The sequence below is a fragment of the Hylaeus anthracinus genome, unplaced genomic scaffold (assembly GCF_026225885.1).
Source record: "Hylaeus anthracinus isolate JK02 unplaced genomic scaffold, UHH_iyHylAnth1.0_haploid 3, whole genome shotgun sequence".
Lineage (NCBI taxonomy): Eukaryota > Metazoa > Arthropoda > Insecta > Hymenoptera > Colletidae > Hylaeus > Hylaeus anthracinus.
The window spans coordinates 12,625,770-12,651,816 of record NW_026535284.1 but is presented as its reverse complement, the minus strand read 5'-3'; the positions used below and the strand labels follow the sequence as shown (position 1 = coordinate 12,651,816).

The following is a 26,047-nucleotide window of genomic DNA, read 5'->3' as shown; positions in this document are numbered from 1 at the left end:
GAAACTCGTTGCAGTGCACTGACAGATGGCGCGAAGCCCCGCATAAATCAATATTCCTACAGTATATATAATATTATGTTTCCACGATGCCTGTTTGTCCGTGCGTGCTCGTTGCGTTATCTACGCGTTTCTACTCGTTGGTCAAATACGGTAATGCCTCGCAGAATGTCCCGATTTTTCCCTCGCATTATGTCCCCGCACTTATTCTCATCATTCGACTGTATTTCATTCGCCCATCGTATTTGCCAATCTTTAACCGTGTGTTGTTTTCGTTCAGAAATTGGCAGCATTTTGTCAAGCAATTGGTCCACGAATGGAACTCGCGGTAAATCGTAAAGTTGTTCAAGGCATTATTTTGGGGTGAAATTGTATAGATTAATCGTTTGTCAAAAAGACCTACTAAAAACCTACTCTCCACAGTTTCAACACCTTGGATGGCTTCACCTCTTAGAATTCTTTTTTAACAATTTTTAACAATTTTCTCTGTAGTATTGCTCCATAAATCTCGACGCGTTCTAGATTCAGGACATTAGGCGAGCCGATTGCTCTACTCTGCCCCGAGTAAACGATCAGCGATTGGTCCGAGGGATGAAAAATCATGGAAACGGTGGGAAATGATTTGAACGAATCTAAGAAGCGAGTAACGGCGCAATAAAAGCGACGATTCGTGTGGTATCGTTTAGCTCCCGTCTGGAATAGCCGAATGCACAATATATTGCACGCGACGCGACCTAACTGCGCGCACGCTTGTAATTGTCGCGACTGAATCGAGGCAGTTGTTGTAAATAATGAAATCGTATTTTTGCATTAAATTCAAAGAACCCCGGCGAGGGGAAAAAACCCCGCAGCAATGGCGCGTCGCGGAAGCGGTAATTACTGTTGCACGAGCCAACGATAATTGTTCTTTGTATCCGTCATCGCTGATTCCATTCCCACGTTTCTCCGCGGTACTTTCGCGATTTCTTCGAATTTTACCATTCGTCCGTCCCTTTTTGATTGTGAACGCTTTAGTCTTTCCTTACTCTTGTACCTGTTATTGAATAGAAGGGGGACGGAAAGGTTACCATTTTTGGTGGTTTAAATTTCTTAAAATTTCAGCATCAGATGCTCTTAGAAACTTTTATTTATTTATTTTGCCGACTCACTCGTGATCTAAACGCAAGGCGTGCAAGTCGTGGGGGTGACTCCACCTCAACATGATGGACACCCCTCTATATTTAATGAACCCATAGTTACAAGTTTAATTAACACCTAAAGATGGACTTCTGGTACTGTTCGGCTATCACGGACTTCGTTGAACGCGCGTCTGCTCGAATAGAATTCGAATTAGGACGTTTTCCGTTATTCTCGCAAACAACGGTAATCTTTTTCCGATAACTGTCGGCCGGCGTTGCGCCTAGATCGTCGCGTAGGTGCATAAAAGTACGAATAGGATAAAGTAACGGACGCCCAGCGAGTAAATGCCGGGTAATCGGCAGACTGAAGCAGCGCGTAGGCCGATTAGCGGTTTAAGCGCGGAAATATAAGCGGCTGTATCGTTTGACGGTCGAGTGGCGATAAGAGGACATGGAAGGGAGTAATGGCTGGCCTAGGGAATTACGCTGAGGCTTCGGAGTAGGAGGAAGAACCTTTGGAGGGGATGGAATCGGTATGCGACGAATAGTAGAGGACAAGAGTCGAAGTCGAAGTCACGTCTGCCAACGATGTCTCGCACGAGTCGGAACTTTGGCTTCGACGGTCTCTTCTCACCTTCGTGAAACGATTTAGATTGACATAACTCGAATGATAATGGAATCCCTCGATATCGATCAGCTGGCGTTGATTAGTCAAGGTCCAACACGTCAATAGTCGTATTTAAAGGGATAAGTCATCCAGGCGAATCTTCATGAATTCTTCGATAGCATCTGATTGAAATCAATTTCGTTGAATGGAACGTAGGGTATGAGTTTGAAAAAGAAATGTTAACTTTTTTTTTTTTTTTTTAATCTGTTGGCAATGGCTTCATGAATTTATGATGAGAGATAAGGAAATTACACATATCAACGTCCTTCGGTGCGGGAAAATATTTTCAAAACACTCGTTTCGAAAACAAGTTCAACTTTCATTATCAAAAAAGGAGCGTAGTATTTATCTAAGGATTTTATACCCCGTTACAAATGCAAACTTTTAAAAGTTTTTCAATGTTCCTACAACTGCGAGGTATCAATACCCGTCCATATCGCGTTGACTGAAATTTTATGCTATCCAGCGAAATAATTGCCAAGCGTTAACAATTAATCGCGATGACTAATTATACGCTCGATAATCATAAGGATTACGTCGTGGCCAACGCTGCCGTCTTGCCAGGTGATCGACCGTCTCGTGGGATCATGGCACCGGGCGTGATCTACCCCAGCGTTGGCACCTGTAGTTTGTCGCTTTCGTTGAAGCAGATTGCCAACAAACGCCAGCTTTTCTTCGAATTGGCTGGCTTAACTGCAGCTCTAGTTAGAAAGAGTTTGCAGCGTAGAAGACTTCCTAGATAAACATATATTAACGTAGACCGACGTTAACCTGTATTAGAAGGTATGCGAATCTTTCACAGAAAGCCAGCTGCACTATCCAGAGACTTTTGTTTTTATTTATTTACTTGAATGAACGGAAATAACCCATTATCACGATGGTTAGGTCTGGGTTGTAGTAGTTGAGGTTATTAACGTGACATTGTCCCAGTTCTTGCAAATTTTGCGGTTTAGTTAAATTCTTTATGGCTTCTACTCCGTTATGAGTGATTTTATTATTTAAATTAAATGGTAGGTTTGATGCTTTCAAGTGTATACATATTATATACATGCTTATTCATATACATATTTGTAACGAAAAGTTCATTTGGTAATATCAAGAATAAATTTTGTTGTCCATAATAGAAGTTCTCCGTATTAATTAAGTAGACATTGAGATTAGACAGCGTATGAATGGCCAAGCCTATGGCCAGGTAGCTAAAATATTTAGAACGTCCTCGCACCTCGTCGTCTTGGTTCTCCACGCGTCTCGAGGGTTTTCCGCGTTGACAAACCGCGCGATCCGTCGTTGGATCGATCCACGGAAACGCAGCCAAGACGCGGAGGATCTTATCGATTGCTCGTTGAAGGTGCAGCTCGCATAAATCATGCTTATCGCGATGAAAATTATGCGGCGCGAAGTACGTCGCGTGACAACGCGACTCGAGCGAGGTACGCTTATTAGACTGGTATACACGCGCGCACGCGACTACCACGCTTATGCGAACGATTGCACGTGCGCTCGGGTAAACGACCAATTTGTTCCTTACACGAATTTCATCGTTCTTGGGCAGGTTGGTCATTTCAGGTACAAAAAACCATTTCTTTCTTTTCCTTCTACGTTCGTGGAGGTTACAAAAAATCAGGTGTACTTTTATAGTAGATATCGCTGAGCTAAAAAAAGCATCAGCTTTTTATCATCAATCTTGTTTAAATTCTTTTAGGCTACTGAAAAGTGCAGCTTAAACTTAAGAGTAAAGAAAAGAATTTAGGTATATTAATGAAAGCTGTACGCGTGCCAATTTTTATAACGAAACCGATAAAGAAACCGCAGTTTCCAGCTAAGAGCACCAGACTGCCTCTCGTCTCTCTTCCAAGAATATCGCGGAAATCTTGCGGCGAGTGACTCGCGTTAACGTCGACTTTGCGCGTTTAAATTGTACTGCAAGGTCTGAGTCGGTCGTGATTCGCGATAGGTGTTCATCTTGCCCGCAAAGGAAACGGAAAATTCGAGGCCAGAAATGGAGTGGAAGGATAAACTCGCATTTTTCTCGTCCCCTCTGGTTCGCGGTCGTTTCGCAGATATATTATTCATGGGAAGAAACATGACGTGCCGCGCGGCCTTTCTCCATTGAAACAACGCCGATGACAGTGTCTCTCAAATTCTTTTATCGTGCAAAGGAAATCGATGCACTTCCAAATTCGTTATCATCATTCTTTTATCGCGATTAAATCGAACAATTGGAAGTAGGGTCGTAAATGGTCACATTTAATATAAATGCCTGAGAAGGATAGCACGTAATAATCAATGGTAATAAACACTTAAAATTTCGAGTTGCACGCCGAGTGCAATTCGCACGATCGATGTGTTTCATCCTCGTCGAGTTAATTATTCAGGAAATCGTTCAGAAAGTCCGTGAAAGGCCCACAAAACGGTGAAATCATAAAACCGCTGCTACAGAGGAGCACCAACTGACTTGTTTCGTAATAACTTTACTGTTAGTTCCATGGCGAGCGGTGTATTAGCCGTTGTTCCCCCGTGCCAACGGTCTTATGGTATCTCGGTTTTACTAGACCTTTCACAGACTTTCTAAACGATTTCCTGAATAATTAATTTGAAAATAGACCGGCATCCGCGGAAGTCGAAGATGAAACGTATCGATCGAGCGAGTCGTCCGAACATTCGGTCTTCGTTGAAGTAGAGTAAGTGAAAGATACACAATACTTTCCGAGAAAAAGTTTCTATATAACATAAGTAGAACATAAAGGAAACTAAATGGTAGATTAAAAGCCGTGTTACGAGAATGAAAGTTAATGGACAGGATATCCAGAGTCCAGATAAGTGTTAAAGGGAGATTTATGTTAACTTGTCGAATCGTGGGCTCGCTACGCGGCGATCGAGTACTTTTTACAGGAGAGTAAAGGTCTTTTAACCGCGAAATTTATGTTCTCATTTTTCCTCGCGATCGTCGCGCAACCCGTACTTACCGTTGCCTCGAAAAAATGATTGACGACAAACCACGAGCGAATGCGGAGACAGATGGATGCCGAGAGAATGACAGAGAAGGAGTCACACGACAGTGAAAGTATGTCACAGCCTCGAGGAAGCGCGTCCTCGAAGTTATCGGTTTTGCTAATCGACGAAAAAGAGAGGGCACCGCGAAATTCGACGGCACGATCCCTGCTTTTTTTCATCGGCTCTTTTTCGAGCCACGGATCAAACGTTCGCGTTTCACGCCAAATTTCACCCTTGAAAAGCAGAAGTTGTCCAGCACCAGTGCGTCTCAACCTTTCTAGCTGTTTCTCGACACAACGATTCCAATTTCTACTGGACACTAAGTACATGAAAATTTTCTGATTGCAGGACATGTCCGACGTGTGCGTTGGGACCAGCGTGGGGACCATAACCGAGCCAGAATGTTTAGGACCTTGCGAGCCCGGTACGTCCGTGACTCTCGAGGGGATCGTTTGGCACGAAACCGAAGGAGGTGAGTTTTAAGCGACACGTGGTGTATCGCGAAACGATCTTGCCATCGAGCCTGCGCCGTCGTACACGACACGTGATAGCGACGATGCGCAACACGAGCTCCAAGACTAATGGAGAGCATCGTGGAACTCGACGTAGATGAAAAACGAATGTCGAACGGCTGGCATACAGGCGAATAAGGTAGCTTGTCAGACAGCTATCGAAAGTAATATTGCCGTGGTCGTGGCTCGTCGACGCGTTAGAAATACGCCAAGCATTCTTCTCCTTCGTTTCCACTCCTGCTTCCTGCGTTTTCCTTCCTACAGTTCAGAGATTATAGCGACGCATAGTAGTCCTTGCGATTTGACTTGGATCAAAAAATAATTCCAGTAAACTATACATAAGTTTCCTTTGGCTTAATTATGCCAAGAGTTTAAGGAAGCCAAGGACCACCGTACCCCAGCATCAATCTCTTAAGGAACGACTCTGTCTTTCCCACGTGCTCAGAGCGATCGGTTTTGGTTGCAGGTGTGCTGGTGGTGAACGTAACGTGGCGAGGGAAGACGTACGTGGGCACGTTGCTGGATTGCACCCGTCACGACTGGGCGCCGCCGAGGTTCTGCGACTCCCCGACGAGCGATCTAGACGCTCGGACGCCGAAAGGACGCGGCAAGCGCGGCCGAGCAGCGGCGAACGCTACTCCTGGCAACGACTTGAGTAACTTCACGGAAACGAGGAGCTCGGTGCACAGCAAGTTGAGGAACGGAGGAGCGAAAGGACGCCGCGGAGCCCAAGGTTCGCCCGCGGCGAGTCCAAGTCCCGCAGCGTTCGTCCCTCCGCGGCCAGATCCAGCAGCGAAGCGGAAATCCCGTGGTCCGGAAGAGGAGGACAAGAACAAGAGACGCGCCCCGCCGCCGACGCCCCCGAGCGGATCCCCGCCGGCGAGTCCGGTGTTTCTCGAGTGTCCGGAACCGAATTGCAACAAAAAGTACAAACACATCAACGGACTGAAGTACCATCAGAGCCACGCGCACGGCTCCGCGGACGACGACGATACGAAGGAAGGTATCACGAGCATGTCCGAGAACGACGAGAGCAACATCGAGGCACCTAGTCCGGCGACGCCGGTCAAGTCGCCGGCAGACAAACCCGAGGGGACGCCTCTCAGGTCAGCCAGCCCCCAGACGACCAATCTACCACCCGAGACGCCTCCTCCGCCTTCGAGGGTCGCGTCGCCAGGGATAGAACCCACAGCGACTGTTCTCGCCTCCGACAAGAGCATCGTGAAACCAGGCGTGCTCAGATTCGGACAGGAAGACCTGCCCGCTCCGCCGTCGTCGATGCCCACCTCTGCGAGGCAACAGTCTGTGCAGCAGCAGCAGCAGCAGCAGCAACAGCAACAGCAACAACAACAGAATCAATCTTCGTTGAGCTGTTCAAACTCGCCGCAGTGCCCAAGCCCTCGACCCAGTCAGTCGCCGAGGCCTGTCCCGTCGCCTCATCCGAGCGCTGGCATCCCCCAGCCGTTGAACATCCCCCAACCGCCTCAGCCGTCCCAAATGTCGCAGCACCAACAACAGAACCCCCTTTTGCAACAGAGCCAACAGGCGTTGCAATCCGGGCAGCCGTCGTCCGCGCAGCAGCTTCAGTCGAGCCAACAATCTCAGCAGCTGCAATCGGCCGTTCAGCAACAACAGCAGCAGCTTTCGTCCGCGCATCAGCTCTCTGTGCAACACTCGCTGTCGGCGCAGCTCGGTCAACCGACGCCTGCCCACGTGGTACAGCAGCCCGGATTGCAGCAGCAACAGCAGCCCACGGGCTTGCAGAGTATCGCCAGCCAACATCCGGGTCTTCAAGGGCTTGGCGGTCAGGTGTCGCAGCAGGCAACGGGTTTGCAAGCGGCGCCGCCTCCGCAACCCGGCCATCCCAGCCAGGGTGTGCAATCGCATTTACAGCCGTACCAGAGCGTCTCGTTGCACGCGAAAATGCCGCAGTTCAAGGTTAAACCTACGGCAGCCCTCATGCCCGAGCAGGACAAGAGCAAAGATCCGCGAGCGTCGAAGCCGCAGGGTTACAAGAAGAAGTCGAGAAAATCGCCCGGTGGCAGCCCTCATCCGTCGCCGTTGGAGGCGCCCATCGTCGACTCCGCCAGGGAGGACGTTCAGAGTCCCGCCTATTCGGACATATCCGACGACGCCGCGCCCGTCCTTGAGGCGGAGCCTACCGACAAGTCCAAACAGAGCCAAGAGAAAGATGGCAAGGCTACCGCGGCTGCTCATCTACCGGCTCATTTCAGCATGTACCCTTACTACGGACAACCGCCTTACCTGGTGCCGAGCGTTCAAGAGAGCAAGCCTGTCGATCAGAAGCCCACCGATCTCGTCCCGAAGCAAGAGATGAAGCCGCTGAATATACCGCAGATGCCGACGATGGCCAGCTTGCAGAGCGTGGTGGCGGAGAAGGAGAAGAAGGAGCTGAGTCAATCGGTGCCGCAACCGCAGCAGCAACCCCATTATTACGGTGGTTACGGTGGTTACATGCCGCCGGGTTATCCGTATCAACCACCGCAGTCGGTTTCGCAGCAACAACAACAACAGCAGCAGCAACAACAACAGCAGAACCAGCAGGCGCAGGAGCAAGAAATGCACGAGCAAAAGCCGAAGATCAAGCAAGAGCCGCAGTCGCAGCAGGTCAGCTTGAAGGACAAGCAGCACGAGAATCACCAGATATTGAAGGAGAGCATCGAGATGAAGAGTCAGATGAGCCCGTACCACGTTTACCATAGTTCTCAGAGTCAAAGGGCGGCGCCACCGCCGCCGCCACCCGGTCCGATGCAGGACGATCGAAGGTATTACCTGTATCCTGGCGATCAGAGGCGAAAGGAAGAGTCGAGCAAGCAGAGTCAGCAAGCGAAACCGCCGCCACCGAGTCCGAAGCATCAGCCGAAGCAGGAGAAGCCGCAAGATCTTGGAAAGAACGAGGATTCGAAGATCAAGCAGGAGGGCGTCAAGCCTACGATGGAGACTCAGGGCCCGCCGCCGCCTACATCGCAATACGCCTACATTCATCCGAGTTACATGCAGCCGCAGCACTACGGCGCGCTGCCGTTCGACCCTAGCCATCCCGTTTATCGGGGACTCAGTCCGATGCTGGTCCCTGGACCGTACTCCGGTAATCCGTACCTCCATCAGCTGCCGAGGTATCACGCGCCGGAGGATCTGAGCAGGCCACCCGCAGGGAAAGCCTTGGATCTGCTTCAGCACCATGCCAATCAGTATTATTCGGCGCACAAGATACACGAGCTCCAGGAGCGTGCGCTCAAGTCCCCGACCCCGAAAACGTCCGCGGCCTCGGCGAGTCCGTCGTCGGCAGGGCCCACGCCTTCGCGACCACCTAGCGGGCCTCCTAGCTCGGTAGGAGGCGCGGGAGGAGGCGCAGGCCCAGGTCCACCGCAGCAACAAGGTCAGCAGTCCGCCAGCAAGCAGCAGAATCAACCCGGTGGCCAGCAGCCTCAGCAACAGTCGCCCGTCGACGCTGGGACCGGGACCTTGCCGAAAGACAATAGATCGCCGCCTCCCCAACGACACGTGCATACCCATCATCACACGCATGTGGGCCTAGGCTATCCCCTCCTCACCGGACAATACCCCGCTCCTTACGGAGGTAAGCCTCTCGTCAGGCCCTGACAGTAAGGCTCCCGGCACGACCCGATCGCGTCGCGGACCAACTCGAGACTTTAACTTTGACTCCTGGTCGAAGGGAACCAATGATCGCTGCCGCTCCCGCCCCCCGATCCCGCACTAGCACGCACATCCTTCTCGTTCTCGTTCCCTCTTCGAAGTTGTCGTCCCACGAGAAGGTCGATGAGAAGTTTCGAGGAACACGAGGACACTGGCGTCGTTCTGGCGGAATTGTCTCGTTGTTACACCCCCTGGGATTAGGCTCCCGGACGATTCTACACGATTTTAGCGTAACGATCGATTGACGATCCCGAACGCAAACTCGTCTAATCCGTTTATGTAAGTCTGATCGTTTAATCCACTGGTTCTTACCTACCAAGCTAATCGCACTGTGTTGCGACTGTCTGGCGATAAATTAGAGGAGGCGGAGACTGGAAGACGATTCTTAATCTTTATGGTCTGGGGCGCTATTTAAACGAGGGAAACGTGCCACAGTTTTTAATTGTGAATGATTAGAGTATTGATTTTAGGTGATACATATTTTCTATTTAAAAAATCACAAAGCAGACTGTAATGAATTTTGTCAATGTAATATCAGTGGTTGGAAGTAACCGTAATGTCAGATTTTGCTCTCTAAACAGCGCTACGAGCCCAGAAATTCGAAGAGTCTGCTTCTAACCTCTGCTGTGAACTGGAAAAGAGTAAGAACCATTGGCACACTCGTACGTACACCATATTGGTGCATGCGGAATACGAAGGTAAATCCCAAGTCGAGAAGAACGAGAAAGATGTTGCGACAGACCTTCTTCCCGCGACTCCACCTCTTCGACGAGAGGGGAACGTCGAACCCCGCGCGAGATTTATCGTCGAGACGCTTCGGTCGTCTTACGTATCCCCCTTCCTTTTCCCGTTTTTTCTTCGCACTTTTTGTAACGAGAAAACGCTGAATTCGACGCGTCGACGCGGTGCGGGACGTCTCGAGCGAGCAACGATTTCGACGATGAAATGAAACACGTGTAAATAGTTTTTATCGAACGTACAGTTTTGACGATAAACGGTGAAGGACAACGGCGAAATCGCGTATACTGCGTTTAGCTGCGCCAGCGAATTGCGAGAGCTGCATTTTTTAACGAATACACGCGCGATAATAGGTTCGTAACATATATATGTAAATACACGTTTAGACGATTCGTTACTTAATCTACGGACTGAATATTTTGGAGATATCGGAGCGTGTGTACGACAGTTAAGAATAGGTACGTAAGTCGCGTCCTGTCTGCCACGAGGCTCGTAGGATGCATAGTTAGACGTATAGTTCAGACTGTGATAATTGCTAATCGTCGTGCTCGTTTCCGGCACGAGAAGACGACGAGAACCGGTTCGAATCGGAAGAAATTTCGCGCCTCGCGCCGATTGCGCTCCTGAGGGGTGCTTCTACTAACAGGATACGGGGAACACCCGATAAACTATCTCTATTTGACGACACCCACCCGAAGGGTTGCCAACGAACAGCGAGAGGCATATAAAAATGAATCATGGTAAGAATTTAGTGCTTCTTATTCTTAGGAAGTAATGAAACTGAGAGACGATGGCTAATATGGACCTGTTTGGTAGTTAGTCTGTCGTAAATTGTACATGTATAATATAAATATATAAAATATGATATATCGAGGTAAACATGCTGGCATCTTAACGAATGGTTCATGTTAGACCAGCTACCAAATGACTCGATAGCTATCCTATCGTTCTCTACGTTGCTTATCTCTGAACAACGAGAAAGACTGGATTCTTGCCACTATAAGTTGCGTTATAGCTCTCGAATACTTTACCATTTTATCAGGGAAAGGTAGAAAGATCTGAAAGGACGGTTGGCAAATCCTATGCCCATCATCGACGATCGAGACAGCGTCGATCGGGTTCGCGATCGATAGAGCGCACTTTTCAACGTTGAAACGGAGGACGAGCTGGGTAGACGCAATCTCGTCGCCTTTGGTAGTCTTCCACGAGAGTTTTCTTTCGTTTGAGGAAAAGGGCGAATGGCGGAGAAGACGAAGAAAGGCCTTGCGTCGCACAAAAAAAGAAAAACATCAAACACAGCTTTTCTTCCGTTTCTGCATTTCCCCAAGTTTCCTCGCCCGGTCTCGGTGAACGTTCTTTCACCCTTCGACGAATACGACAAGATTCACTCGGAAAGAACTAATATGCCAATCCGAGCACGAATCAGAGTTGGGCAAAGTTTTATTCGAACAATGCATAACGGATGAAATGAAACAGCGATTTAGGTGATCGAATAGTTACCTCGGATACGTTTTTTTCTCGTCGGACATTAGGCGCGTGGTAATTGTCCTGTTTGTTGGTTTTGACAAGGTACAAATCAAACCTCGATAATTCTATGTTTTATTCGACCAGTCCTGAATGGAAGCTCGTGTTTTACTTGTTATTCGACCCTCCAAATTAGAATTTTGCCCATCTCTGGCACGAAACTTACATAGTTGCCACTGCCAGGATGTCCACGGAAATGGAATCCGATCGCGCGTAAACGAAAGTAAAACGCACTTAAAGAGATGTCTTTGAATATCTCTTCGCTACAGGATTTTCCTCTTTACACGATCGTAGTCTTTTTAGGAGGTAACCAGACGACGCTCTCGCGAAGAATAGTCTGTTGGCTCGCGTTCGCGTTGTTTATCCGAGGTAAACGAACTCGTCGAGAATTCGAATCTCGTTGCTCGGCTTTTGCTGGTTGCTCGACCATCCCGCGCGATCGGTATTCCGCGATCGGTATTCCGCGATCGAGGAAACGATTGGGAAACGCGTGAAAGAATCATCGTCGAGCAGGATCTGTTTTAGACTTCATACCTACGTCGACCTTTGCACGACTCTTTCCTTCCCCGTCGGACCCTTCCTTCCTGCACAAACATCGCATACAATATTTTTTGGGCGAAGTTTGTCGAATGCCTCAGTGAACAGCCTGTACAAATCAACTCATACACGCAGAGGTTTATCGGAGGTTTACCCGTGGCTTTACTATTCAATCGACGAATTGCATGTTTTCTCTTATTTTTCACTCAGCAGCTTTTAGATAAAGCGATCGCTAACCATACAAAGTAATGAACTTTCCAGTGCACTTGCAATTTTTCACCACATATATTTGTCAATAACTGTGATCTAGTTATTTCACCCACTCAAGATGAAATTACGATCGAACGAACTGTTTTCTGGGGGCGAGTGGCTCACCCCACATGGCTATCAGAGTGGTAAACATCCCCTAAACCTCGACCGTGTACGAGCATGATGCACGCGAAGGTTTATCAGAGATTTTACCTGGAGGTTTGATCGACCATCTTTCTCACTGATCTTTAGAATTGTGGTCGTTGAGACCTGCGGGTAAACCTCCAATTGAGCCGTTCATTGCGAAAGCGGTGTAAGTCCATCTTCCTTTGTATCGAGTATAACGTTAATATAAAACCATAAGATCGTTCCTGTTCGCAAGTTTACACCATTTTCATAACAAATATTTTCCCCATTCCGTTTAGCAACAGTGGGGCCTTTTTACAAACAACATCGTCGTGTTTCAAAGCTTCCCTTTCAGAAACTCCGTTTAAAAAACAAATGGACTTGCGTCATTTTTAGAACGAACGGCACGATGAATCACCATCGCGTATGGGTCGCCTGTGCCTTTACTTCTGCGCTAAACGCTTCTCAACCATCGTTCTCCCTTTCCCGTTGCTTCCACTCGCTTTAATTCTTATCCGAAATTACTCGTTCCCCCGCGATACTTGGGCTGGAGTGGCAGGGAATCGTCGACGGCGGTTTTCGAACCGTGAAACTCGCGACGATGGACCTTTTCATCGAACGCTCGCTTTTCGATGGAATTCCGAGGACCTTTCGACGAGAGATGGGCAAAATTCTCGTCTGAACAAAACACAAACCGTTGATTCGCTATTCGCCGAGAAAAAAATAACACTCTGAATTATACGATCAAATTATGTTTGATGAATAGTATAAGAAAAAATGATGGAACCTTTGGTCGAGTTGAGCATTTCATTTGATATACCTTCGGTACATTTGAGAAATCCAAGAGAGACATTACACTCGTACTAATTTTTCTCGCAACTTTTCCATCCATTTTCCGTTTTCATTATTAATACTGTACGTGTGCATTTATAGTCTAGTGTATATATGTCCCAAGAAGGCTCGCAAGAAGAGGAACATTGTAATATAGAAGCCTGATACATTTTTCGCACTCAAAGAATATTTTAGATTTTTTTTATATGTACCAAAGGTGACAGAAATGCTTGACTCGATCAAAAGATCTACAAGAATTGCTATTACATGAATACAATTCTGCCCAACTCTGCGTTCGACGGGTCGCGTGCGCATTAAAGCAACTATCGGAGAAAACGAATTAATGGGTCGGTATGTGTGTGTGTTGCAGCGGCAATGCTGGCGAGTCAGCAGGCCGCCGCGGTAGCCGCATCGGTGATCTCGCCATTTCCGCCCAAGTGACCCGCGGCCCCCGGTCCCGTACTAGCTGCCGGAACGACCGGACCTACCTCCGCACAAACTCACCACACGCCTCATCATCCGCCGTCGGTCAGCGCCGCGACCGCTGCGGGACATCCGCACTCTGCCTCCGGTGGCAGGCAATCCTAGGATGGCAGAGCAAGCGATGCTACTAATTCGAGCCTGCTACCTCTTCGTTAACGCATCCACGACGCTCGATGGCCATCGCCCACCCATCTGTCAACGTTCGCCAGCCTACGAGTGTTACCGGCCTTCAGCCCTAGCCTGCCTGGACAAGCGTCTTCGACCACAGATTCCTTCGTCTCGCGATCAGGACACAAAGCAGAACGACGCGTTAGCAATCGACGAGAATCAGAGACGGGCAAGATTTTTATGTATAAGAAAATATCGAATAACGAGTCAAAGACAGGCTCCCTTTCGTCGGGCACTTGGTAAATGGTATTTAGGATTCGAGCGAGTAACGAAATATTCGAAACAAATCAAAACTTAATCGTTCTGTGTATCTCGGTTGATCAACATTTTGCCCATCTCTGAACGAAACGAGACTCCAAGAAGCGTGAGGAAAAAGACTCGCCCAATCGTTTCCACGATCCTTAGTAATAGGTAAAAGAGGAGGGTTTCCGTGTGCAAAGATGGCGCCAGGACTATGCCAGATTAATACTAGTTTATGTTCCTCCAATTGTTTTAAAGCGATATAGAATTTTTGGATCAAATTAACCGTATTCGTTAGATTCTCCTAAGAAGCATGTACTTTCAATTCAATCTCCACCAAACACTTTTCTCAATGATCACTTTCATTTCCGTTTAAATTACAGTATACCTGCCCTGGCGTCAATGATCTTTACATGTGACAACTCTGCGTAACTCTAGGTGCCCTCTTGAGAATTCTACTCTCAACAGTCGCTATTAAATGATATGCCTGATGTCGGCTAGAGAGTCTTGCTCTTGAGAGTCTCTGTCAAGAGTGGGACAATCTGGTAGACATAGCATTCAGAGTAAAGATTCTTTCACACGAGTGACGAGGTAACTTCCAATGTACCGCCTAGGAAGCAGCGTTGGGCAAAACGCGATCGACGATCGTGATTAACGATTAACGAATCAGCAATCATGGTCGATGATCAAGACACGACTGGCCCTGAAGAAAATTACAAATCGCTGATTTATGATCACCGATTAATCTGACGCTATTAATCTGATAAGGGATTACTATAATACCACTGGTGATCAGTGCCCAACTCTGCTAGGACCGGAGATCTTCGCCCGCGCCACGAACCAATTAAATTCTTCTCGAAGCAACGTTTTTATCGCACGTAGAAACTTAGGTGAGCGTGTGGGAATGGGAAAACGACGCGGAGGATGAACAGGAAACAAACGTGTGCGTGTGTGTATGTTTGCGTGCGCGTGCGTGTGTGCGCGTGTCTCGCTCGCGTGTGTAACGGTGACATTATAGATCGTTGTATTTTATTGTAAAAAGTGAAAAAATTGCGTGATACCGCAAGACTCGACTTTTTTCTAGAGAAATTATGTGTGTATGCGTAAGAAACACCACGGACGGACGACACGATTCTTAGAGACAATTTCATTGCCTATCCGTGTACGTGTCGGTAACGATATCAAAGCAAAAATATTTAAAAACGAAAAAAAATGAAAAAAAGAGTAAAGAGAAGAAAACGAAGTGGGGGAGAGTAAGGGAGAGAGACTAAAAAAAAAAATATGGAGGTACTTGTCTCGTAGGACAATGTAAGCGAGAAAGGAAAATCAGGATTCTAAATAACGATTAAACGCGGCGGTAGGTAATTGTACATTGAATACGCTAGAATGCTATTTGTTTACTAAAAATAACAGTAGGTAGTGGTGTGCGAATATAGCCGAGAGAAAGAGAGATTGTGTATGCGTGCTTTGCGTGCATGTGTGAGAGAGAGAAACGAGCGGCAAGACAAAACGGATAAGACTATTTAACGAGAAAAGGGAAGAAAAAAAGCTATTAGGTATACATACTAATGCCGCCGTGGTACACGCGCATAGTATCCTGACGACTACCTAACGTTAGTTCAGTAACGATTATTATCATTGTATCTTTTATTACGATTATTCATTAATAATTATCGGTTACATTATTTTATTATCGTATCGATGAAGAGATATGGAAAGCGTGGTACGAACGATTTTTGTGGGAAACGCGTTGCCAAGGAATCCGAGAAAATAGTTTTATCGTGCCGTGCATAGTGTTGCAAAATGCCAAATAAAACGGGAAAAAAAAATATGAGCAAGGCGTGGTTATTTTTAATTCGTGTAACAATGGGCGAATTCGTTTGGGCGAGCGCGCAGAGAGAAACGCGGGATTAAATGATCGTCCTCAGTTTTAATGAGGCGTTCGGATGGAGAAACGGGCAGGCTTTAAAGTAAAAAATGCTGGTGCTGTGCTGTGATTTTTATAAAAAAAAAAAAAAAACAAACGAGACGCGAACAGAGAGATAGAGAAGGAAAAAGAGAGAAAGTGTAAGAGAAGACGAACGATCTTGACGAATTTTTGTGAAAATATGCAGATAGCCTAAGTACCTGGACCTGCCCCGCGCTCTCCGCGAAAAAAAAAACGTAAAACTCGTGTAGAAACAATGAGACGGAGAGAAAAACCGAGAGAAAAAAAAATGAAAAAAAGGACACGGAGAACGATGTTATACGAATTGTATAGGCTGTAAAGTGTATTTGCTTTTAAACGAAATTTAATATAGAGATCGTTAATCGCTAATTACGCGAGGAAAAGGAGCTGTCTCCAATCGTCGATTGCTATAGACGTTCATTCGTAGTTTCGCTAACTCGATTCCAGTGTAATCCTATAGCTAAATTTCGTCTTAAAAGGCTTGGGCAATTTAGCTGCGACTCTCTCTCTCTCTCTCTTTGAGTCGAAATCCACTGCGGTCGCGAACGACAAACTTTTCGAGCCAAGGTACTTGTTTCATTTCTCAGGTCCCTTTTGTCCAGTCACTCGTATTAATTTGACTCCCTGCAGGCGTAAATAAGTGGAATAAACGATTGGAGACAACTTCCGGACTAAGGATATACTCTAGCGAGTACTACGTATTTGCCACGATGTTGCATAATTAATTGCGAAAATCCTCGGAACGAGTAAACTAAACGACAACATATGGCGGACTGAAATATAAACGTAACGTAATAAACAAGGACCCGTATTCTCGTTTCCTTATTTTTTTTATTTTTTTTTTTGAAATTTTTTTTTTTTTTTTTTTTTTTATAGAATGATAAAAATAGTGAGTCGTTGCGCTTTATATATTATACACTTCGAATATATGAATATACGAGTAACAGTTACGTACAGAAAGCAAGTACAGAAACGCAGGCATCTTGTCGTTAAATTGTAAGATATTGTGTTCAAACTCCAGAATGTACTCTGAATCCCCTTCCTCGGACTATTATATATTAAATATATTGTGCACTATGCTCCTCCAACTTGTCCATACGAATAAATATATTGAAAAATCTCACTATACGGTATACTCGATCGTTGCTGTGACGCGTTCGTGTCCTCTCGAATTTGTGCCTCTTTTGTAGCACACACGAGGTCCTGTATCTACATTAGAATACTTGAACATATCACGTGTGGGTCGTGTGTCGTATGGAAAAGCTCCTTAGAAAAAAGTTACATCGTTTCAAAGGATACATGTAGAAATAGAGAACATTTTGATGATGTTTTAAGGTGATTAAAAGGTAAAAGGTAAAGTTTATTCTCGTAGGTTATGTTTGTATACAAATCGTTCGTGGCGCCAACTGAAGTCTTGCAATAATGCCATCTAATTATATATACGTGAACTTGTGTGAACTATTTATCGACATACGAACGTTTACCAGCCGAAGGGACTGATCAAAGGTCAATAGTTTGACTTCTTCATCGTTAGATGGCAGTCCATTGTTTATAAATATATTGTTTACCAATTTAAAGATTGAACAATTAATTGTTAAATGTGATAATAGCATTTTACGATGAAACATGAATTTCTATTCGCGTAATTGATCCATAACAAATGTCATAAAATTAACATTTTCAGTAACATTTTAAATTTCATTATTTTGATTTTATAATATTTTTATGAATATTTATTATTTTGAAAGCGACAAGCTGTATCTTTCGCGAATAGTAAAAATTTATAGACCCATGTGTACATTTTAGCAGTGTATTGTAATGTATAGGTTATGTTTATGACCTAAATATTTGTTTTCGTTAAATTGTCGTTGATTCAGTTACTTTCAGAAAAAAATTAAACCAAGGCCATTGTCCGAAAAAAAATGGATGAAATAGAATATAAATTGGAATCGTCAAATCCTGTTTTGATATCACACGTGAGTTGCTTATCTTATATAAACTCAAAGAGGTTATCTTTATTGTATTTATACCTCTTCTACAGGCAATATCTAAACTCTATGATTCAATCAAGAAAAAAAGAAACGATGAATCAACAGTCATCATTACAAATGTAATAAATTTTAATTCTGGACATTATCCTACTGTCAATTTCATTTTTGTGTTCTATTAATCGTATTGCTTTCAATAGTTAGCAGAATTTAAACTACTATCAACCAAGTGCAATAGCACAGACACCACGCTTAGTTTATCTGCTTGTCAAGCCTTGATCATGCTAGTTGAGAATGGATTATGGGACATTAGCGATGCACTGTCCACTTTTACGTCGAATCTTTCTTCTATAAAGTATATAAACATTAGTATGGATATCCCTTAACATATTCCACTATATAACAAGTGTATTATATATTTTAGAAATTACACAGTTGCTGCTATGGCTATCAGTCATTTATTAATGTTAGATCTCAGGCATAACATGGAAAAAAAAACTTTATATCCATTTACTCTTCATGTACCGCAACATCCTTTCATAATTATTTTAAATCGAGATAAACATAGTTGGCAAACTGTATTAAATCAAATAACACTTTTTATGAATCACAAGGATCCACGGTATGTACTAAATATATATTAGTACTCAATATATGTGTATATATGTATATATTAAAGATCTAAGTATTTCAGAATTAGAGAAAACAGCACAGAAGTGTTACGTCCTATATTTCTGTATATTCTATGTAATCCGTCTTTGAATTCACTGGATTGCTGTGTGCAACCAGTTTGGCAGCTTTTAATTAAGTCAAAACATGGCATGTACTTGTGGACAGAAGTTTTGCTCTGGTCATGTACAAGTAATATTTATACTTGTATTAATACAAATAACAGAATGTTAAAATTCGCTGAAAAAGCACTATTAGAGAAGGATACAGAATATTGCACTGCTTTATTGCCAGTGATTGCAGCTATGACTCTACAACTAATACATTACAGATCCGATCCAGGACCAAATTTTGACTCATTGTCTGTTATTATAAATCTATGCAATCCTCACATAGGAAGTCTTATGTTAGCATTAATGGCAGAGATAATTGATATATGTCCAGCTATTTACTTGTACAGAGCTTTACAAATATGTAAGTGATTTAAATTTAAAAAGGAACTTAATGTGCCTGTTTGCCTCTTAAACGTTTATCAAATCCTGTTACAGGTACAATAATAGCAACCAAAATGTCATACAACGATATATTTTTTAATACTTTAAAGGCATCCATTTTAAAATGGATGGCATATCCATCAGTATTATGTTCTAGTGGTTTAGATATGGCAGCTAATTTAACTAGTCGAACTTTTGCTAATACTCAGTTCGCGGATAACGATGATGCTCTTTTCATGAGTAAAATTTTCGAAGCGTTTACTTTTTCCAACTCTTACGTTCAATTTTACGTTGATATCGTGCGTTGTATAAATGTCTGGAAACCGTGTGATATCTTATCGTGGTCAAAGAACATGTCGCGCGCGCCCATTGATTTAAAAAGTAAATGTAAATTATTATTATCCGGCCTCTTTTTACAAACAAACGATCCACAAGTAGCCGAACTATGTTGTAACATACTCATCGATGTTAGAAATGAAACAAAAAATTTCGAATCGCACTTATTGTCTTTAGTTTTGCATAAATTGACTAAGTGCAAGAGCAGTACAGAATCCAAGTATTTACTACTCGTCGTGCCAGAACTTATAACTATGACAGAAAACATTCCAATTGTTACTCATACATTGGACACGTTATTAAGCGGTGAAAATCAGTTGAAATATTTCACGATCGAGTTATATCTAAAGGCATTGAAAAACCAACCAAAATGTTACAGATTCGTTTCAGCCGCGATAATCCGTTTAATGAAAAACGATCGTTCTTGGTATGCGAGTGCAACCTGTGCAAGAGCTATGAAATATATTTGCGAGAATCATCCTGAACACGGAGAAGCTTTGGTGCCCTTGCTATCGCAGATATTAAATCGTTCCACAGATACGAACGGTGGAACCGCAAGCGCCCTTGCACTTGAAAGTATTTCTGCTCTTTGCAACGCTTCCGTAACAGACATTCTTTCAACGTGGAAGGTGCTGGCCCCGAAAATGGAAAAAGAGAAACGAACTATTGTCTTAGAAAGTCTTTGCAAACTATTCGGCGATATTACATCGTATCCGTCTTCTGGATCCGTCGAGGAGTATGATCAATTCATAGTTGATATTATATCAAATTTATGGAAATACGTGATGTACAACGATGTGAGAGTCGTTGAATCTGCGCTTGGCGCGTTAAGATTCTATCACCTGGAGCATATTCCTTTAAAAACATTACCAGAAGAATTTCGATCTCAACTTGTATTACCTGCTGCATACGCTGGCAGTTCAACCGAGGAAGCTAAGAAACCGGAAGACATACTTCCGTACATACCTGGTAGTTGTTGGATCGCAATGCTTCAGAAAATAAATAAATCGGCTCTATCGGCAGCTGGAGATCTTTTAATTTCTTTCGCGACCGAAGAAGTTAACAGTTTCCGATCTGGAATTTACGTTTGGCCACAAGGAGAGCCGCGTAATTACAAATATTTGCCAGAAAGAAGCGTAATAAGAACCATTGGTGAATATTTGAGACGTAGCGACAAATCCAATCCCAACAATCACCGTATCATCACAGAATGCTTGCGAATATTCGCTCATAGATATCCCAAGCCATTGCCAAATATAAATTGGATCTTCCTCGACGATACTATTGATATATCACCTGAAGCTAAAAAATATGCCCTTTCCATCGGATGCCATCAGGCAAAAATATCTTTGTCTGCCAAAACTTTCATACAAAATTATCTATTAACATACAAGTCTGTCACTGATTCGAATCTCATCTTGAAAAACAACGAGTATCTCACTTTGTATACGAGTTTCGAAGACTTGTGTCAAGCCATACAACCAAATAACATAAAACTATTTTTGGAAACCACATTAGAATACGTAGTCGACAAAATGAGTTGCGATGATGAAAATTCGATAAATTCGTTCCATTGTATTATGTCGTCGTATGCTCGAACCTTAAACAACGAAGAAGTACACCACGGCATCGCTACGCTACTTTCTAATCTTCTGGAAACGCTTTTAGACAAAATAGATTTAACACGCAACCGTTTCAAGTCCTCTTTTATTGCAGTTTTAAAACTACCGAAAAATCATTTAGAAAAAATAACATCTCCGAAAGTATGGTGGGATGTGACACATAATAAATTAAAAAATGCCATCGCTATCAGAGCCGAGCTGGCTCTAGAGAAACGTTTCGAATCTCTCTTAATGTGGTTGAACGAATTCATTGACGATCCTGTATTTATACCAAGGTGAGATTGCTATTAGATGTCGTAATTTAGCCACAAAAATTATACAAGTAACAATGAACTTTATTATTTTTATCAAAGCATCCAAACATATTTTCTCGAGACTATACAGAGAGTGCTAACTGAATTGCAATTTGAGAAATTCACCGCAGATTGGATTGTAGACTTTATGACTCAGATTCAAGGACTGTTGGTGGAATCATTGCAAGATCACAGTACCAAAATACAATTTTATTGTAGGGTTTTATTTGTGTCTGTTGTCAGTCTGTCTGGCATAGACTGTATGTTAATGAAACAAGACTTAATAATTACATCGCAAAACGTACAAGCGCAACTATTTCCTCAAGCTCTCGCGATCCTTTCAGACAGACATCATTGGAAACATGCAGTTCCACAGGTATTTACAATCATTTTTATTCATACATGATACAGGTATACATTTGATAATACTTGTAACACCTCCGCAAAAGTAACAAATCTATTTTTTTAAACATTTCAGATCATGGAATGGTTAAACGACATGAGGATAAGTACTATTTTTAATACGTATAAATGTACATTTCACCGTTCGTTAATTTGCTTGAGACACAATCCATACTACAAAAGTGTATGGACTAAATACTTATCAGTTAAGACTGAGGTTGAAGTATAATTATATATTATACATGACAGAAGCAAACAACTTTTACAATAATAGTTCCATTTGCAATAATTGTAACTGTAACATATTCAATGTAAAACAAGATTATATTTGAGCAATATGTAATGTGTTATTTGAAAAATGGAAATGTATTTCACTTACATGCATTGTCATATGACATTTACTGGCAGTAATGAATAAATATGTTGTCAGGTCGTCACATATGTTGTATGTGACAATTTTCATAATGCTAAACAGATGTTTCACTATTGTCCAGAGCCATAACTGTCAATGTATTGGGGCGTGTTCCTGTTAATGTTTGGTCTTCTGGCAATTTCATTCGGGGTTCTAATATATTCCTTTTTGTTTCAACATTTTTTTTTATGGGTGTCCGACTTGGACTAGATTTTCTACTACTTGGATAAGATTTCAATAAACGAGCTCTAAAAAAAAGAATAAAATTCAAACTCTTTTTAAATCCCCTTGAAATTTAGGACAGTGATACTTACGCATCCATTAATTTAAGAAACAAGCGTGTATATACTTGATACTCCTCATCCCCAAATTCTGTTGGATCATGTCTGGCATGTTCATACAAATCGCAAAATTGATGAATCAATCTTTGTCCATTTCCATTCAATGGAGTAGCTAATGTAGAAAGCAGATATGCCCTCAAATTTTCAGATGGATGTCTTTTCAGACAATTATCATATTTACTGATTTCAGCCTCTATGCAAACAACGCACAAAAAAAACTGATTAAGCTTGAAATTTTATCGAAATAAATTTATAAACGTAGTTACCCAAAGTTTTGACATCATCCACTACTTTCAGTCTATAATAATGCGGTGGAACTTGTGCTTTAGGTGTAACGATAAATCTTGGATCGCTAATGAGCTGTGGTTCATATTGAATTCTTGGTATTACTTCTATTCGCCTCTCGATTTCCTTCTTAAGTGACTAAATAATTAAAAGCATATTATTAGTTGTGACAGCGATATAACCTTCGCGAGCAATCGTACCTTTATTGCATCATGTCCAATAGGAATATGAGGACCACGACGCGATCGTAAGGCAAATCTCATAATTTGACGTTTTGCAAAAATGAAAAGCAATAATATTGTTAATACTCCAGCTGCAATAAATACTACTATTGTCACGCTAGACAGTTCTTCAGTCATGTTTATGTTGCATACATGTGACCATTTTATAGAGTCGAGTTAGCCTCTATCGGCAAGAAGAGAAATCAAACCGCGCAGTGAATAGCAATCGCTTTGAAAAACGGCGAAGTCATTTCGTGCTTTTAATAATTACAACTGTTTTTAGAAAGTTCAAACAATGACAACGAGATATGATAGGGCTATTACGGTATTTTCACCGGATGGGCATTTGCTTCAGGTGGAATACGCTCAGGAGGCTGTGAGGAAAGGTTCTACAGCGGTACGTTGACAAATTTCATCTAACCTCTTTCACTTTTGCGGTAAATTTGATACAACACTTTGTGTACATCTTGCGTTAAACACCACTTTTTCATACCATATCTTATAATAATATAATATTCTATTGTTCATTCTATTCTCATGCTCTTTTCTAACCTGAATTTAATACATTCAAGGTACAATACTTCGAAATGAAATGACTTTAACATTTCGTAATACAAACGCTAACTCGTTACAGACTAATATCGTTGTAATTTGATATGATTTCAGGTGGGTGTTCGTGGTAACGATGTAGTTGTTTTAGGAGTTGAAAAGAAATCTATCGCGAAACTACAAGAAGAACGTACCGTTCGTAAGATATGTCTCCTAGACGAGCATGTTGTAATGGCATTCGCAGGTTCGATTTTATATAATTTCATTCAAATTCAATTACCAAATGCTCTGTGAACATATTATATATTAACACATAGTACTTTTTTGTTTCTCAAGGTTTGACTGCAGATGCAAGAGTCTTAATAAATCGGGCTCAAGTCGAATGTCAAAGTCATAGATTAACCGTAGAAGATCCTGTTACCTTGGAATACATCACCAGGTATATTGCAGGTAGGAGAATATCTTTAATTAATTATAAAATGTCTGAAAATGTGATTACAAAATCTATATATAAATTCAGGTTTAAAACAAAAGTATACTCAAAGTAATGGTAGGAGACCCTTTGGAATATCATGTCTCCTAGCTGGATTTGATTACGATGGAGTTCCACACTTGTATCAAACAGAGCCTTCAGGAATTTATTACGAATGGAAGGTACATTTCGTACATGGTATTCTTTAGTTATAGAAGAAGAGAAAATTAACATGTTTCTTCTTTTAAAGGCAAATGCGACAGGTCGAAGTGCCAAAACTGTACACGAGTTTTTACAAAAATATTATACAGTAGAGGAAGTAGCAACTGAAAAGGGTTCTATAAAATTAGCTATTAGAGCTTTACTGGAAGTAGTACAGTCTGGACAAAAAAATTTAGAAATCGCCGTGATGCGCCGCGGTCAACCTCTACAGGTATGAATTCCATAGCATAAGAGTGTCAAAGCAATAATATATCCTCTAACATTTTTTTACTACAGATGCTGGATTCAGATACCATCGAAGAATATGTAACAGAAATTGAGAAGGAGAAGGAAGCAGAAGCTGAGAAAAAGAAGCAGAAAAAGTGATGTCTTTATATCGAATTACACTTTTATTATTCATTTATTGATGTTTCACATAAAATAAATATGCAACACATAGGTAAAGATAACGAATAAAATTTTCAGATTTCTTTTATTTATACTTTACTGCCATGTCCATAGAAAGTATATGTACATTTACATATATTTTTAAATATATGATTTAAAATTCAAATTATATTGGTGAAGTTGTTTTTACCTGTATACATGATTTTGTGATTTATGTGGAATATATTGCGAAGTGTATCAAATTTATTAATCCTCGAAAAATTGCATTGATATTACATCTTTTTTAACATTAATTTAGCATAACCTTATTGTCGAAGAAAAAAATGTCTTCCGCGATGATTGAATATTTGAAATGATGGAAAATTTCGCAGAGTTTCCCAAGACTTATTTTCCAAATCAACCACAGCTCGAATTTCTTTGAAATCGCCAGCTATATACATTACTCCGTACATAACCATAAATAAGCTGACAATGCCCTGTATTAAAATCTGGAACATGCACATCACTTGTTTGTACATTATACACATTTTAATTGTATTAACATTTGATACTTACATCGATCGGTAGAGTGGTAAATTCTTGTTCCGTTATTCGCAAGTATGAACGATCTGTAAAAAATAGTACATTTGACGCAGCAATTCCAACAGAAACATTGGAATAACTTAACCTAAAATATATCGATTTAAAATAGACGAAATCTTAAATAAACAAGTGATACGCACGTTGCGCAGCAGAATAGGCCGCATGTAGTATTGAAAGTAATCCTATGAATGTTATAAACTTATGCAAAGCTGTTGCAGGCATTGTAATTGTTATGACAGTAACAAATTCAGTAACGATGGCAGTAACGATTTAGTTCCTATACAAATAAGACTCGTTTTCATATAGACAATGATAACAGTGCATTCAGGAATGTGTATTCAATTAATAATATGTTCAGTAATCAATGAAGAATAACAAGGATAGATTAGGAGAGAGTACAATCGTACAAAGTATTTATATGATACACCTCGATATACACGTTTCGATAATGAATTTTTTCTTTTATGTTATTCGCCCATCTAACAGCCAACACCTCGAAGCTCAATTGGGTGAGACGCGAGAGAATAGGCTACGCGCATACTCCTACCGCATTGTTTATCATTTATTAATGGTATTGAATGGTATCAGAATATGTTCATAGATAACATGAACAATTCCGCATCTGTTTAAAAGTATTATAAGCATAATTACAACATGCTATATATCTAGTATATGCGGAAAAATTAATTATTATAATGTTATAGTTTGAATATTCCCGCGCATTCACTTAGGATGTTTCATTTCTCTTTCATGTTATTAGCCACCTGGCGGTGAATTACCTGAACTAACCTTTGGAGTTTGGTCAGCGCCTCTATCGGGAAAACGCTCAAGTTTGTCCTCGATAGTTTCTTTTTCTACTGCTAGATGGCGCCATTTGTTCTAATGATTTACCGACAGGCGTTAATAGGATAAATAGCGCCATCTAGCAGTAGAAAAAGAAACTATCGAGGACAAACTTGAGC

General features: G+C 42.3%; 5 protein-coding genes across 8 annotated transcripts in view; 3 read left to right on the top strand and 2 right to left on the bottom strand.

Annotated features, from left to right (window-relative positions):
- The window catches only part of LOC128893567 (zinc finger protein 608-like), a 48,400-nt gene extending 33,086 nt beyond the window's left edge, over positions 1–15,314 (top strand). For all 3 annotated transcript variants that reach the window (XM_054154607.1, XM_054154605.1, XM_054154606.1), the window contains exons 3-5: positions 5,125–5,248; positions 5,755–8,889; positions 13,342–15,314. In XM_054154607.1, the coding sequence (XP_054010582.1) occupies positions 5,125–5,248; positions 5,755–8,889; positions 13,342–13,412 (3,330 nt within the window). In that variant the 3' untranslated portion in view covers positions 13,413–15,314. The remainder of the gene's footprint in view (positions 1–5,124; positions 5,249–5,754; positions 8,890–13,341) is intronic.
- Positions 15,315–17,326: 2,012 nt separating this feature from the next.
- LOC128893569 (focadhesin) lies at positions 17,327–21,843 on the top strand. 2 transcript variants are annotated; one of them, XM_054154612.1, is made up of 8 exons: positions 17,327–17,786; positions 17,852–17,920; positions 17,999–18,153; positions 18,223–18,420; positions 18,493–18,941; positions 19,016–21,194; positions 21,273–21,588; positions 21,691–21,843. In XM_054154612.1, exons 1-8 carry the CDS (start codon positions 17,733–17,735, stop codon positions 21,841–21,843), a joined length of 3,573 nt encoding a protein of 1,190 aa, XP_054010587.1. In that variant the 5' UTR covers positions 17,327–17,732. The 2 variants fall into 2 exon arrangements, with proteins under 2 accessions (XP_054010587.1, XP_054010588.1); XM_054154613.1 differs by having other exon boundaries at positions 17,333–17,786; positions 18,799–18,941.
- On the bottom strand, positions 21,778–23,156 carry LOC128893585 (protein C1orf43 homolog). Its single transcript, XM_054154645.1, has 5 exons — positions 22,853–23,156; positions 22,634–22,790; positions 22,341–22,560; positions 21,994–22,274; positions 21,778–21,909 (listed from the first exon to the last, which is right to left on the bottom strand). Exons 1-4 carry the CDS (start codon positions 23,009–23,011, stop codon positions 22,082–22,084), a joined length of 729 nt encoding a protein of 242 aa, XP_054010620.1. The 5' UTR covers positions 23,012–23,156; the 3' UTR covers positions 21,778–21,909; positions 21,994–22,081.
- Positions 23,102–24,586, top strand: LOC128893584 (proteasome subunit alpha type-7-1). Its single transcript, XM_054154644.1, has 6 exons — positions 23,102–23,270; positions 23,540–23,666; positions 23,759–23,872; positions 23,943–24,076; positions 24,145–24,327; positions 24,393–24,586. Exons 1-6 carry the CDS (start codon positions 23,169–23,171, stop codon positions 24,480–24,482), a joined length of 750 nt encoding a protein of 249 aa, XP_054010619.1. The 5' UTR covers positions 23,102–23,168; the 3' UTR covers positions 24,483–24,586.
- A 140-nt stretch (positions 24,587–24,726) lies between these two features.
- Positions 24,727–25,502, bottom strand: LOC128893589 (ER membrane protein complex subunit 5). Its single transcript, XM_054154651.1, has 3 exons — positions 25,226–25,502; positions 25,059–25,111; positions 24,727–24,991 (listed from the first exon to the last, which is right to left on the bottom strand). Exons 1-3 carry the CDS (start codon positions 25,305–25,307, stop codon positions 24,809–24,811), a joined length of 318 nt encoding a protein of 105 aa, XP_054010626.1. The 5' UTR covers positions 25,308–25,502; the 3' UTR covers positions 24,727–24,808.
- Between the last annotated feature and the right edge of the window lie 545 nt (positions 25,503–26,047).